Source organism: Notolabrus celidotus, chromosome 3, assembly GCF_009762535.1.
Source record: "Notolabrus celidotus isolate fNotCel1 chromosome 3, fNotCel1.pri, whole genome shotgun sequence".
In the NCBI taxonomy this organism is placed as follows: Eukaryota; Metazoa; Chordata; class Actinopteri; order Labriformes; family Labridae; genus Notolabrus; species Notolabrus celidotus.
This window is the reverse complement of record NC_048274.1, coordinates 35,933,616-35,946,996: the sequence shown is the minus strand read 5'-3', so window position 1 is coordinate 35,946,996 and position 13,381 is coordinate 35,933,616. Positions and strand designations below refer to the sequence as shown.

Sequence of the window (13,381 nt, the reverse complement as noted above, 5' to 3'; positions counted from 1 at the left end):
CACACAGATACTAACACACACACATGTGCTCAAACATGCACACACACACTGTCTAATGTGTGTGTAGATAACAGAGCAGGAAAGCCTATTGTTGCAAAGAACCCTCTCTGGTAAGCGGGGTTAATGGGTGCACAGGAAGAGGAGGAACTTTGGAAACTTCTGACAGTCCAAAAAATGAAATACATTTCTCAATTCTTGTTTCCACACAAGATCAAGTGTTGTGACAGGATTTTGGGGTTCATTGTTAGGAAATAATAGAGGTTAAACATGATGGGACCATAGACCGTATAAATAATGGACGTAGTATCTGTGACGTCACCCATCTGTTCCTGAATGCTGTTTTGAAGCCAACCGTCGGCCGGAGCCATATTGGAAATGCTGAACGGAACCTAACTTCTGTCGACCTAGTGTGAGGTAAAGAGGCGGGGTTTGAGCCTCCTAGCCAACAGCTGCAGTGTTCCTGCCTGTCAATCAAGTCAGTCATGTCCTTAAATGGGCAAAACTTGTAATCTTAATATCTTCTGAACTGTTGCGTTTGAAAAACATTCACCCCCCGTACAGTGTGTGCCGATAGAGAAATCATCTACTCAGACCTGTTTTTTGAACCAGGCTGTAAACATGTTTATTATTGCTGTAAATATCGTCTTCTTTGAATTGGTGTGTATGTGGTTTCCTGTGTTTCTGCAGCCAGCCTCAAGCGGACGCTCAATGAACTGCAGTTTATAAAACTTCCGCTTGTGCTTCATGTTTTGAGACCGGAGGTTGCCGCTTGGATGGGACTGAGGTGCAAGATGTTAAGCCAATAACTTGAGCTATTTGAGGACCCTTGAAGAACAGAAATCAGTGTTGTCCGTGCACAGACTGTACTTGCATTGGCTGCCCGAGTACATTTACTGCTGCTAATTTTCTATGTTTCCAATATTGCAATCAGGCATCAGCAATATAATGGTAGGTATGTCACAATCTGTCGCATGCTTTGCTGGGAGACACACAGACAAAGAAACACACTGCTTGTATGTCCCTCTTGCAAATGCACTGATTGAGGTCTGACATCCATTTCTTTAATATGGTATGTGACATATTCTATTTGAAAGGATTTGAATGCATGCGTTTATTGTTGATACTATTCCTGACCTGTTTTTTTGATTGTGTATAATTTGTCATGTGATAAACATGCCACTCACCTGCTGCTTAAAAAAACAGCGTAGACGTCACAGACAAGTTGTATTAATGAGGCGACTTTACAAAAGTGTCAGGTGAGCATTTAAAGTCTTCATTAACAAACACTTGTACAAGAAGCTCTGAGCCTCATCACTACCACAGGTTGACCGTCATTCTGTGGGAAAGTCTGGTAGTACAGACATCTTACATGTCGGTGCTTGTGCAGTGAGTAGACAACAGTGCAAGGGTCACACAGTTAGGGGATTACTGTGTGTCAGTAAATGTTCCTACAACATCATTCTGGAGTAAATTTGAGAAGCGTTCGGAGCGGCAGATGGGGCAAAGGCTGTGTGACGTGGACTCTGAGCTTTCACAGAGGTAAGTGGAGTAGTGGAGCCTGACAAATGACAGATGATTTAGTTAAGTGAGCCATGCCAGCTCCAGTTCTGTGTGGAGGAAAGTGATGTGGACAGCTGTTCATAATCTATTATATAGATCCCTTAAACCTGTACAGCATGCCAAGACTTCAGCGCTGCAGACTGACCATCAGCTGGGCACCTGAAAGCTTCTTTACACAACATGCTGCTTGTCTGACTGCACATAGAAATACAGATGTCCTGCACACTTAATGAGCTTGTGCAGAAAAAGCAAAAGAAGAGTGGGTTATTTATTTATCTTTTAGCAGTTGTCATTGTATTACTGTACTGGATGTGTACAAGCACAAATGACAGATAACATATAATATTGCTGCACAGTTTTGGCAATATATAAGACATTGATTGTAAATATTTGTGTTATTAAGCTGTGGTATTAAGCTGTGGTATGCTATCCATCAGAAGAGACTGTGTTAGTTCAAAACCTCATGATATCAACTTTGTATTTTAGTGAACCTTATGTTTATTTCTATTATCATTATTTATATTAATGTGTCTCTAAGAATCCACAAAACCGTAACAATTAAACAGTACAGTCATTTACCTTGAACGTTCTGGTTTCCTATCGTCCACGGCTCATCAGAGTCAAAGTGTGTGTCCCCGCCCATGCCAGGTCCAGGGAAGTACGCATGAGCGAGGAAGCCGCCCTCTCCGTCGAAAGGTGAACTGTCACCATGAAAGCCCGAAGCGAAGAAGATCATGATGTCAGGCTCCTTGCGGCGTCCATATTTGATCTCCTGGTAGGGGATTTCGTCAAAGGTCAACGGGGTCACACTCTCCCAGACTTTGAAGGCCCGACGGATGGCTTCGTAGGAGTTATACTCTCCAATCTTTGGAGTGTAGTTCTGGATGCTGGAGGGACAAAGAGAGTAAAAGGAGGTCAAATCACAAAAAAGCCTATGTCCAGAAAGAGTTATGTGGTCAAATATTACAAGTGGAGGAATTATAAGCGGCAAAATAAACACATTAAAAACAGGGAAAAAGCAGCCGCCACCTACAGCAACATAAGAAAAGAAAGTAACATCTTCTCTACAAACCTGTAAGTGAGGTGGCTTTTGTTCCATTTATGTCCAGTGAGTGCGTAGCGTTTCCGCCTCACGTTGGTTTTGATTTGCCCTCCAAACTTGTCAGGCACACCACAGCGGGGTCTCCTCATGGCACTGAAGAAGTGGAAACAAGTCAGGAACAAGCGAGAGGGTGTGTGTGTGTGTGTGTGTGTGTATGTGTGTATGTGCTGGAAGTAAGGATCACCCAGGAGAACAGACAAAGGGAAGGAAACATGCTCCACTTGTTGTCTATGTACTTTTTGTTTGTTTTTTGTTGAAGTTTACCCATGAGCTACTTTGCCCTAACAGTTTACAAATGAGGAAAGGTGCCTTGCTCAAAGACAGTTCACAACATTGAGTAAAGAGGTCAAAAATCTCTGACATACCTTCTTAAAGCTGCATTTAAACATGCAGAAATCTCCTGAAACCGTTCTGAAAATGTTCAGGGTGAGCTGCGTGAGTGAATACAAACAGCTTAAAGTTTTAATCATGACTTTCCTGCCAGCTCCCGTGAAAAATGTACGTGGGAAGTCTGAGTGAGCTGGTGCAAAACGGAAACGGGATAATAAAAACACTGAGGTTGAAGGAGAATAATTTTCAAGACAAGATCACTGAAGATGTCATCATGTCCTTCTGTTTGCAGAGACTGTCATCACAGAGTACGTCTCTGTTCTTCATCTGCCATCACGTTTGTATCATTGCTACAGCACCGTCCCTTTGATTTCATGCCCTGCCTACCAAGACTCATTTCCCACCAACCCCTTTTTCCAACAGGCAAAACTACCAGTATGTGGCTGTCTGGGGCAGGAAGTACAGATGCAACAATTAGAGATTTTGGTGGTACAATTATTGTGAGAGAAATAATCACGGTTGCCGCCTACAAGTCGTTTTAATGTTGCAGTTACAACTGAAAACAGTGTTCTTCTCTGATGGGATCTGGGGGCGTTACGGAAATGGGCGGAGGACGCTGCCTCGCACTTTTAAATGAGGGAGAAACTCTGCACAGGTGTCACTCATTTTTCGTCTACAAGTTGTGCCGGGCATAATGCACCGGTCCCTTTTTGACAGAGACAATAGAAAACTTGGTGTAGTGGAGCCTTCACGATTAGATTAACCGTAACACTTTTAAGAGCAGTTAATAGTGAAACCGGTCACATCTGTCACGAATCCACTCCAATTAGCAAGTAAGAACTCTCCCCCAACATTCTGCTCATTGTCTGCATGTAAGTACACCTGAGCTCTGTCAAGATGAGAGTGCACAGCACAGGTCTGCACAGCAACAGATGAAGATGCTGACAGCTCATTCCACACTCAGAGCAAACTGAACAGAGCTGCTAAACTTTGTGGATTGTTTTGCACTTGACTGTTATTAGGGCAATATGCTTTAAGAATTGGACCTTGACAAAATAATGCACAGTTATTGGTAGGGGTGACCCCAAATAGTCGAATATTCGACGATTCGTTCTAACGAGCTTTAGTCGACTGCCAATCTCATAGTCGAATATTTGCATATGAAATGTGGATCATTCCATTCAAACCATGGGGGTGCTCAATGTCTAATTTTACATTATTTTCCTGTTTCCCTTAAAAACAGTGTCTCATATACCCTATTTTGATATAAATATAGACTTATTTAATGTAATTCTGAGAACAGCTCTTGAAGTGTTAAATCTCCTTAAAGTGGTAATTAAATCTCCCCTGGTAATTAAAGGTGGACCATTTAACGGGGACCTGTGGAGCAGACGTACCTCAGCGGGCCTTTAAATCTTTCTACGTTCATAGCAGCTCAAAATGTCAGGAAATAAAACTTCAGTTGATTCTAAAAAATAGTGATGAAGATGAGGAGCAGCTTCATGAAGAGGGCTGTGAGATCAAGGATTACCGGACCACACAAAAACTGTACGGGGCCAAACGAACGAGGAGGAATACCCAAAGCTGTCTGAAGCCTCAAAAACAATCCACAGCATCCCATCCACCTCCACACCATCAGAGAGGATATTCTCAAAGACAGGATTTACAGTCAACAAAGCAAGGAGCGCACTTCTGCCCATACACACGATGGTTTTCCTCACGTACAATTTGAAAAGACTCAAGACAAAGACGTGATGAAAGACTGTTTTAAAAGGGTCTGTTAAGAGATTTAAAAACCCTTTAGCTGGTTCAGGTTTGATTATGAACATTATACAAATGTTTAGCCTTAAGTAAGACAAACTACCCTCTGCAGTGCTGCTCTCTGCTGTGTGAACACTGTTTAAATATCTGTGGCACGTTGTTCCATGTTTAACGGATGGTGGCCTTATTTGAGTTTCCTCTCCTTCATCACCTCGTTGTTTTTGCAATATAGATTTAAAAAATCTAAGTTTTATGCTTATAATATTCTGTTGTCCCTTTTACTTTAAGCTACGAGTCTCTTAATTGTAAAGGGATATGTGTAATATTGTCATGCGGTCACCATCATGCAGACTTTGGGTCAATAAGGAAAAACAACATTCCCCCTTCAATGTACAGAAACATCATAGCTTTGCCCTGCTGACCTAATGGTTTGAGGGTCCATCTGTCCGGTGACCTCCAGCCCGTAGAAGCGCTGCATGTCGCTGACGGCGTTGGACAGGATCTGAGCTGATCTCATGGTGGACATCTGTCTGCTGGCCTGCGGCAGGTAACCGTACATCCTCAGCCATGACTGGAGACACAGAAAGAAAAAAGAACATTAAAGAAACTAATCCAAATAAACAGCTATCATATCATTGTATTGTACTGACTCACTGCAATCAAAGCTCATGAGGTTTTAAGCTGACAGCAGCGTCATAATTAACATTTACCCTTTAGACAGAACATAAACTCTCTTTAAACTTTTAATCCTTGTCAGATTACTCTACATTGACATGATGTAATTTCCCAGGCAGGACTCTTTTATATAATGAAGAGATTAATTTTCAAAAGTAAAGTACATAGCAATTTGTACTGTTTACAGCTCAGATGAAAAAAACATGAATAAATAAAGTTTGACTCTCTGTCGTCTCAGGTTTCTGTTATATGATGACTGATGGAGTGTAGCATTAGCTTTGTAGGATAATTAGTTATTTGTTCAAATCAAATGATAGACCAAATACAAATGTGTTGCTTACAAGGCCTTTTTTGATTGAATAAGTCAGTGGTGAACAACAGTGAGGAAGTGTCTTTTGCCTTGGGCTGCATCAAACGTTTAGTAAATAAGACCGAGGGCAGAGAGTGCATTGATTTTAGGTCAGAACACAGTCAGGCCAGTGGTCCTCCGTGTCTCTGTGTTCATGAGCTTGTATCTGGGAGGGCTGGGGGTGGAGGGTTGATGACAGACTTGAGGGAGAAAACGTGATACTTGACCCAATCACAGATGACGCACAGTCTATCCCACCTGTTATGTGGAAACCTAATATCACACGCACACACCAATGCACTTACATGTTGGGTAGTCTGAGATACAAGATACGCCCCGCACACACACACACTCGCACACACACTTTCCCCTTGGTACGGTGGGGAATGTAAAGGGTGTGTGTCTCAGTGTGCATGTGTGCTCATTGATGTGGCTGTGTGAACGTCTGTGTGCAGGTTTCAGGTTCACGCCCATCATTTAGACGGTTAAACTTCACAATCAATGTTCTCCACTCCTTAACAGCCATGAGAAACACATGTGCCTCTGTGAGTCTTTCTCTAATTGTGTTATTAAAATAAAATACTTTTTGACAAGAGCTCTTATCACATACATGTACAGCCTGGAGTATTGCTCAGACACAGGATGTGTTTGCTCTGTAATTGTTCATCTAAATACAAAATGTTCCTGCAGTCCCATCAAATCAAATCAGAAAGTCCTCCTACACTTCCCATTCTTCACTCTGTTCACTATCTGCTGGTCTCTGTAAACAGACAACTGCAGATGAATGCAGAATCTGCAGGATAAGGTCTGTATTTTTAGCATCTGAGACATTCTGGTTTCTGTTTCTGGTCAGAATAGTTCTGACTAATCAGTTTTCAGTGCATTGTGCTTGTATGCAAGAATAAAAAAATGTTTGAAAATCAAAGATACAAAAGGCTTTGGCCAAAATGCAATCTCCAAACCTGTCATCTGACATCTCTTAAACTTGGCTGAGTAGTCAGAAATACTTTTTTTTACTTGTTCACATTAGCCCAGGCCAATCCCCATTTGTGTCACGTTGCCAGTCATGAACTGTAAACCATGACCCATAAATGCAGTAAGGAAGTCTGCTGGTACATCTTATAAGTTGTTTGGAAATAATCTTGTTTAAAGGGCTGTCCCAAATCTTGACCGTCACCCCAAGAGGCCAAATCATCATTAGTTCACACTGTTCAGAGATTGAACTGCTGCCTAACAGAGCAGTTTGAAAGGTGAAATTAAGGGACGTAAAAAAAGGCATAACTCTTTCAGAGGAGTCCTTCATGTTATCATCACAAAGCTACTTTTCCTGTTCAAGTGAGATCAATACCCAAAGGATAGGCTGGGTCTGTTTATGCCACAGCAAGGAGGCGTGTGTGTTAGAGCTTTTCTATTACATCCCTGCTTTTGTGATCTAACATTGTGAAGTGGAGGAGTTTTGTTCAACTAATCAAAATGCTCAGACAGATTGTCAATTCAAGGTGGGATATTTACATCCCTGTTACACATCATCTACACTGTGTAACACACTGAGGCTGGAGATTGGGGGAGGTTGTTCCGCCTCTGATACCTCATTGGAGGCTGGAGTGACAGGGGCATGATGGAGGGAATACGGTAGCATCAGAGCTGGTAGGACGAACAGTGCATGTCTAAGTGTTAGTGCATGTGGAGCTCCACTGTGCCACTCCCACTTCCACAACACCTTAACGCAATTTGAAATCACACCACAAGGACACCCATATTACACTGTTGAAGAGGTCGCTTTGTAAAAAGGTGTGGAGATGGCGTAACTTTGGTCCGGCGCTATAGTCGAAATGCAATGCCTAACCTAATGGCAAACAAGTTATTTGATGCTCTCATGCTTGTTCTTGTTGCCGTCTCTGAAAGGGAAGAGTTTGTAATCTCTCGTTCAGGAGGTTAGTTCAGTCCCCAGCTCCTGCTACCCACATGACCAAGAGTTTTTTTGGGCGAGACACTAAAGCTCAAAATAATCCCAGTGGCATAGCCAGCATGTGATCGGGTGTGAATGAGAATGAGTATGAATGAGTGAGTGTGACATTGTGTAAAAGGCACTTTGAGCGGTATCAAGACCAGAACAGCACAAAATAAGTGCAGTCCATTTACAATAAAAGATCTGATAAGATACATTTTTAAAATAAGCAAAGACAGTAGAGATGATTGTTTCTCATCCAAACATTATCATCAAAACCTCGATTAATTCTAAAGTGAAGTGCCTAGAAGCACCTGAGGCTTCACGTTTTTATAGATTGTCCACAGGCTGTCAGGAGGTCAGGGGTGAAGCTGAAAGAATTTGGGCCCTCAGGGTTTGGAGCTTATAGCCTGAAGAGCTAAAACCTTCAAAACCTGTTTCATCTTTGTGTTACATCTCTGCACACATTTAGACTGGCTGCTATGAGGTGAGCTCTGATGACTGCTGTATTCGTGACATTCACTCCAACAAGTTCCAATCCACACTTGTTATTTATTTATGATTTGAATAACTTATTTTGGTTTGGTTGAGCTGGTCTCTGCAGTCTTCATAAGTTTAACAAGATGTGATGGTGTGCCAGGCTCTGTCTTCTTTGAAGTGTTTTTGAGGGGTATCACTGGTTCCAGTTATCAACATGATCAGATGATAAATTGTGTAAATGTATTTCCACCTCCAAAAAATACAGCAGTGTAGTCTACCCTTTTATAAATCTTGTAAATATATACTATAATATGATCTTTCTCATTGTGTTGAGGAAATTAACTATGTTTGAGTCACATATATGTCAGTATTGTGTGCACACATTAATGCAATGAGCTTTTAATTTCCCTCTCTACAGTTTTATCTCTTCAAACTGTTTGCCTTGTTAGTTCTGCATTGAGGTTTGATTTATCTTCTATTCATGCATACATTTTGATATCGTAATCACTATCCTTTCTAAGCGTGCTCTGTCCTCAGTGCATACTCAGCGTGGCTTGTTTCATCTTGTGCTGCGCTAACACCTGATTTCCCCTCAGGGCATCAATAAAGTGCTATCTTAATTGCCTTCCATTTACACCTCTATTAATTTTCTCTGGTAGACGTGTAGCTGCACTATAATAAATGTTACCTTTCCTCTCTCCCTGTCAGTTCTTTTTTTCTGCATGGCGGTGGATGCGGCGCCTCTGTCAGCTCTGTGAATGTGAGAGCTTGTGTGTAGGAGCAGGAAGGGGGCTGAACTGGTTTTGACCCTGACCCACCTCTGCTTTTAGATAAGAGGGCTTCAAACACGTTGACATACAATAACACACACACATACACACTCTGAAACACAAACATGCACTTCCTCAAACACTATCTGCAGACTATTTCTCACACAGACTCACAGCTGATGTGAGGGAAACAGGTGGTTCACAAACTCAGCACACAACTTCAATGTTACACAAAACATTAGTTTATGAGAAGAATAACTTCACTCATTTAATGGTAACTATATCCCTTATAATCCATAGTAGCTGCTACTCATTGATCTTTGTGCTTTTTGCAGTAGTCTGTGTTTCAGGTTAACAGCATAATACAACAGTCACTATTTGCCTACAGTCCCAAATGTTGTTTTGCCATTTCTTTAGACATGTTATCAACACAGACACAACACCAGTGAAATCAAAGTGTGTGCTTTTTGGGGAAGTAGCACCACAGAGAGCAACAAAGAGTAGAAAAGGGTTTTATCTGCATCCCATGAAAGAGGGAGCCCAGCTGAAAAGCCAGCGGAAGAAGCAGGTTTTCAAAAGATGCTGGGAGAACATATAACGTTATTGATTTGAGTCATTGTTGTCCAGAACTTCTGGCTTTCTCATTGTGTGAGGTAGAACACCTGTCACAAAGAAGGTCAATAAGTTGATACTTTGGTAAAAGTGTCCATTGACTTTGTGTTTTTTTTTCTTTTTAAAAAGCTTTCACCGAGCTGTGTTAAATACTTGATGCTGATTGGTGTTTATTTCTCAACAGCAAAAGCGGCGCCAGAAACAACATGATCATATGTCATATCAAAACAACCCATGTAAAGAAGTCCTCTGCCTGTTGACACTGTGGTAAAAAAGTTAGTGTCCCTCTCAGGCTGGTCTTGAGAGTGGGGAAATAATGACAGTTAGTGGGCACAGATGTGAGAGCAGCCTGAGGAGCTACTGGACCACAACCATCTCTGATAGGAAGATGTAGAGCAACATCCTGTACTGCAATCCAGGCAACGGCAGCAGAGCTGGTGAGAGCATCTCTTATCTGCTGAAAAGTCACTTAAAGCTAGGGTTGGCAGTCTCGGAAAACTAGCATGAATTTGAATGTAGCATTTCCTCATGACTCCGTCTAACCCCTCCCCTCCTCCCTCAGAGCTCCTCCAAAACGACGCCCTCCCCCGCTCACATGCACGAGCGCCACTGACTTGCGACTATATGATCATGACTGATTCAAAACCGGTCCTCACCAAAACATTCTCATAGTGAAAGTTAAAAACACAAACAAACATGGCTGCTGTTAGTACTCACAACTGTCATTCTAGCATTATCCAGTTGTACCGGTGACACGATATCAGGAGAAAAGTTATAACATATATATAATACTGTAACAGCTCTACTGTTTGTTAAACGTGTTCAGTGTAGATGCTCTTAATTCCTACAGTGTTGACGGTTAGTGAAGGCATCAGGAGAGGTGTAGAGTGTGTGAGCGGGAGAGAGGAGAGACAAGAGGAGAAGTTCTTCATTCATTCAAACATTGATTGTTGTTTTGTTGGTTGTCGAGATCACGGACGACAGTGACCGGTTATTAAAACTCAACGTGTTCACGAATCGGCTCGTCATCCCTACAGCGTCTGGACGGACGCTACAGTACTTATACATTTTCTGTAGGACTTACTAAATGTCATTAATTCTTCTGCTTGTCAGAGCCCCCGTGGTGAGAGCTTTTTAGACTCTGATCCGGACTACAGTCCCGAGCAAAGCACCTCATCAGGTCAGAGGGGACAGGCCCGAGGTCGAGCGAGAGGGGCAGTAAATAGAGTCAGGGGAAGTAGAGGCAGGAGACGGGGGCTCAGAGTGCACGCCGGGGAAATGTACGCGCAGGAGGCGGGCAGAACGGCAGGACAGGATTTGAATGGTTTAAAATTTTGGCACCCAAAAGGCTGATTGGTTGGTGTTTTCCCAGGTTTACTCCGGCTGTAGATAGCAGCTTTTCTTCGCTCTTTTTTAAGAACACATTATGTATTGATTACCATCAGGACATAAAGATTATTTTAACCAGTATAACAAAAAGTGTTACCAACCCCAGCTTTAAACCATAAGAGGTAGTGACAATAGTGACAATGTTCAAAGTCGTGACATTTGCCTCATATATGTTTCAAGGTGATTCAACTGCAAAGCTCAGAGATGGAGAGCTGAATGAGGACATTCAAGTCCTGTTCACCTTGCCTGACGTCGCCTTCAATTGTGTGCTTCACATCTGGGGTCTCACTCACCCTGTTGGGACCCTAATCTGCATAATCACCCACTCACTATACATTATCACTAACATGATTAGACCAAACAATCTATAAACTCTGAATACTTATTTGGTATGTGGACAGATCCAAAGCTTTACAGGACTGGTTACAGTTACTGCATTACGATTGGTCACTAGCTGTTTAGACAAGAGTTTTAGCAAACAGTCAATAGTTCAGTGTCAAGTACTCAGCAACCCCCCTTGCTGGAAATCTGATTTTCTCACCACAGCTGCATAGCTACATGTCGTTTCATCAAACATGTTAGTTTTTGGGGTATTTTTCAAAGTGAAATGTTAATTCAGCTCGATAACATTCCATCAGACGGGTTGATGAGAACATAAAAAAAATCTTAAATGACAAAAACATGTCAGCAAAAGACAGAAAATCTTTCAAGAGCTGATTAGCACTGAGCAGTATTGATTGTTGTCCGATGTCAACTAATGCTCTTCATATTTCATGCTGTCTGAGGATGAAAACAAAGCACTTGCTGTAATGCGCTCACGACCAGTCATCCAACCACAGGAGCAGTTGTGGGCGAAACACTTGAGTAAAAGTGCAAGTCCCTTCAGAATTCAAATCAAAGTGATTTAAAGGAAAACCAGAGCTATTGTCCTGTAATCTCCAACATGCATCTTTCACATTCCTGCTCCTCCCTCCTCTTTCCTCTGTGATCAGCATCTCCATGTGGTTATCATTTCTGCAGTGATACCGGACTGGAAGGAAAAGGGGAAATGCCTTCATGTCTGTTGATGTTTGTGTCTTTGTGTTGTGTCTTTTGTGTATATCCAGGCAGCTGTTGTACTCTCTCTCCATCCCACTCAGCTGAGTATTTACAACCAGCTGTAGTCGGGTACAAGGGCAGAGCTGCAGTGCTGCTGCGAAGATGTATGGAGGCATGTGAACCCTGCCATCCCTCACTCCAGTCGACTAAAACAGTAAAGTGCTTCAGTCTGGATGCTCACCTTCCCTCATCGGCCGGGCAGAATACAAAACAAGTCTGAGACAACAGGAGGAGCAGGGTACTTCTTGTGTGTGCGTGTACGCCGGGCCTCGTCTATTTAATGGTCTTTCAAAGAGTCCTTGAGCTTACCTGCCAAATCCAGACCCAGCAATATACAAGGAGTTGTAAAACCTGCCAGGAGTGTGTATGTGGGTGTGTGTAAGAGCGTGTGTGTCCACCACAATGTCAGCCAAGATACTAACAGAGCTTTTATTCAAGTCTTGGTCTGCTGCCATCTACCCCCCAAAGTTGGCAGAGAGGAAGGATAAGTAAATGGAGAAGTGAGAAGGAGGAAAGAAAAGGACACAGACAGACAGGACAAATCTAAATTGTTTGATTTGAAGGTTTCGTGACAAACAGCTTCAAGGAGGCAAACAACAACTTATGCACCTTCTTCTATATCAAGGTGATAATCTATATGGAGAGAAAGCTGCAGGGGTTGAAGTGCGGCCTGTATGTAAAGGCTATAGTCTTCCTCACAGCAGTTGTTTTTCCCTTCCACAACCCTCTGCAGCATGTGTTCCCCCCAGACGTACTGCCTCTCTTCAGCTGCTCTATCAAAAGAGCAAAAAATTCCAAAAGATGACTTAAAAAAAAAAAAGAAGGTTGCATGGACAGGAAACAGGAAAGCGCAGGATGTTACAGGGAAGGGGATCGTAGTTGACCAATGATTGGACGGATCAGCCTTCACTGCTCAGCACACACAAACGAGATTTAACAAAACCAAAACTACACACCATTGGTTGTGAATCAAAACACCATGTTGCATCAGTTTGCACTCACTTTGTTTGACCACTAGTGGACTGGACTTTACACCAAGCGGCAACCTCCGGTCTCAAAATATGAAGCCCATGCGGAAGTGTTATAAACTGCAGTTCATCGAGAACCCGCTTGAGGCTGGCTGCAGAAACACCAGAAACCACATACACACCAATTAAAAAAAGACGATATTTACAGCAGAAATAAACATGTTTACAGCCTGGTTCAAACACTCTGTACGGGGGGTGAATTTATTTCTAATGCGACGTTTCAGAAGATATTAAGATTACAAGTTTGCACATTTAAGGACATGACTGACTTGACTGACA

General features: G+C 42.4%; 1 protein-coding gene across 1 annotated transcript in view; it reads right to left on the bottom strand.

Annotated features, from left to right (window-relative positions):
* The window catches only part of mmp15b (matrix metallopeptidase 15b), a 45,651-nt gene that overhangs the window by 26,552 nt on the left and 5,718 nt on the right, over nucleotides 1–13,381 (bottom strand). Inside the window, exons 2-4 of the mRNA XM_034680882.1 lie at nucleotides 5,176–5,324; nucleotides 2,633–2,755; nucleotides 2,140–2,447 (exon numbers count right to left, since the gene is read on the bottom strand). Coding sequence (XP_034536773.1) covers nucleotides 2,140–2,447; nucleotides 2,633–2,755; nucleotides 5,176–5,324 — 580 coding nt within the window. The remainder of the gene's footprint in view (nucleotides 1–2,139; nucleotides 2,448–2,632; nucleotides 2,756–5,175; nucleotides 5,325–13,381) is intronic.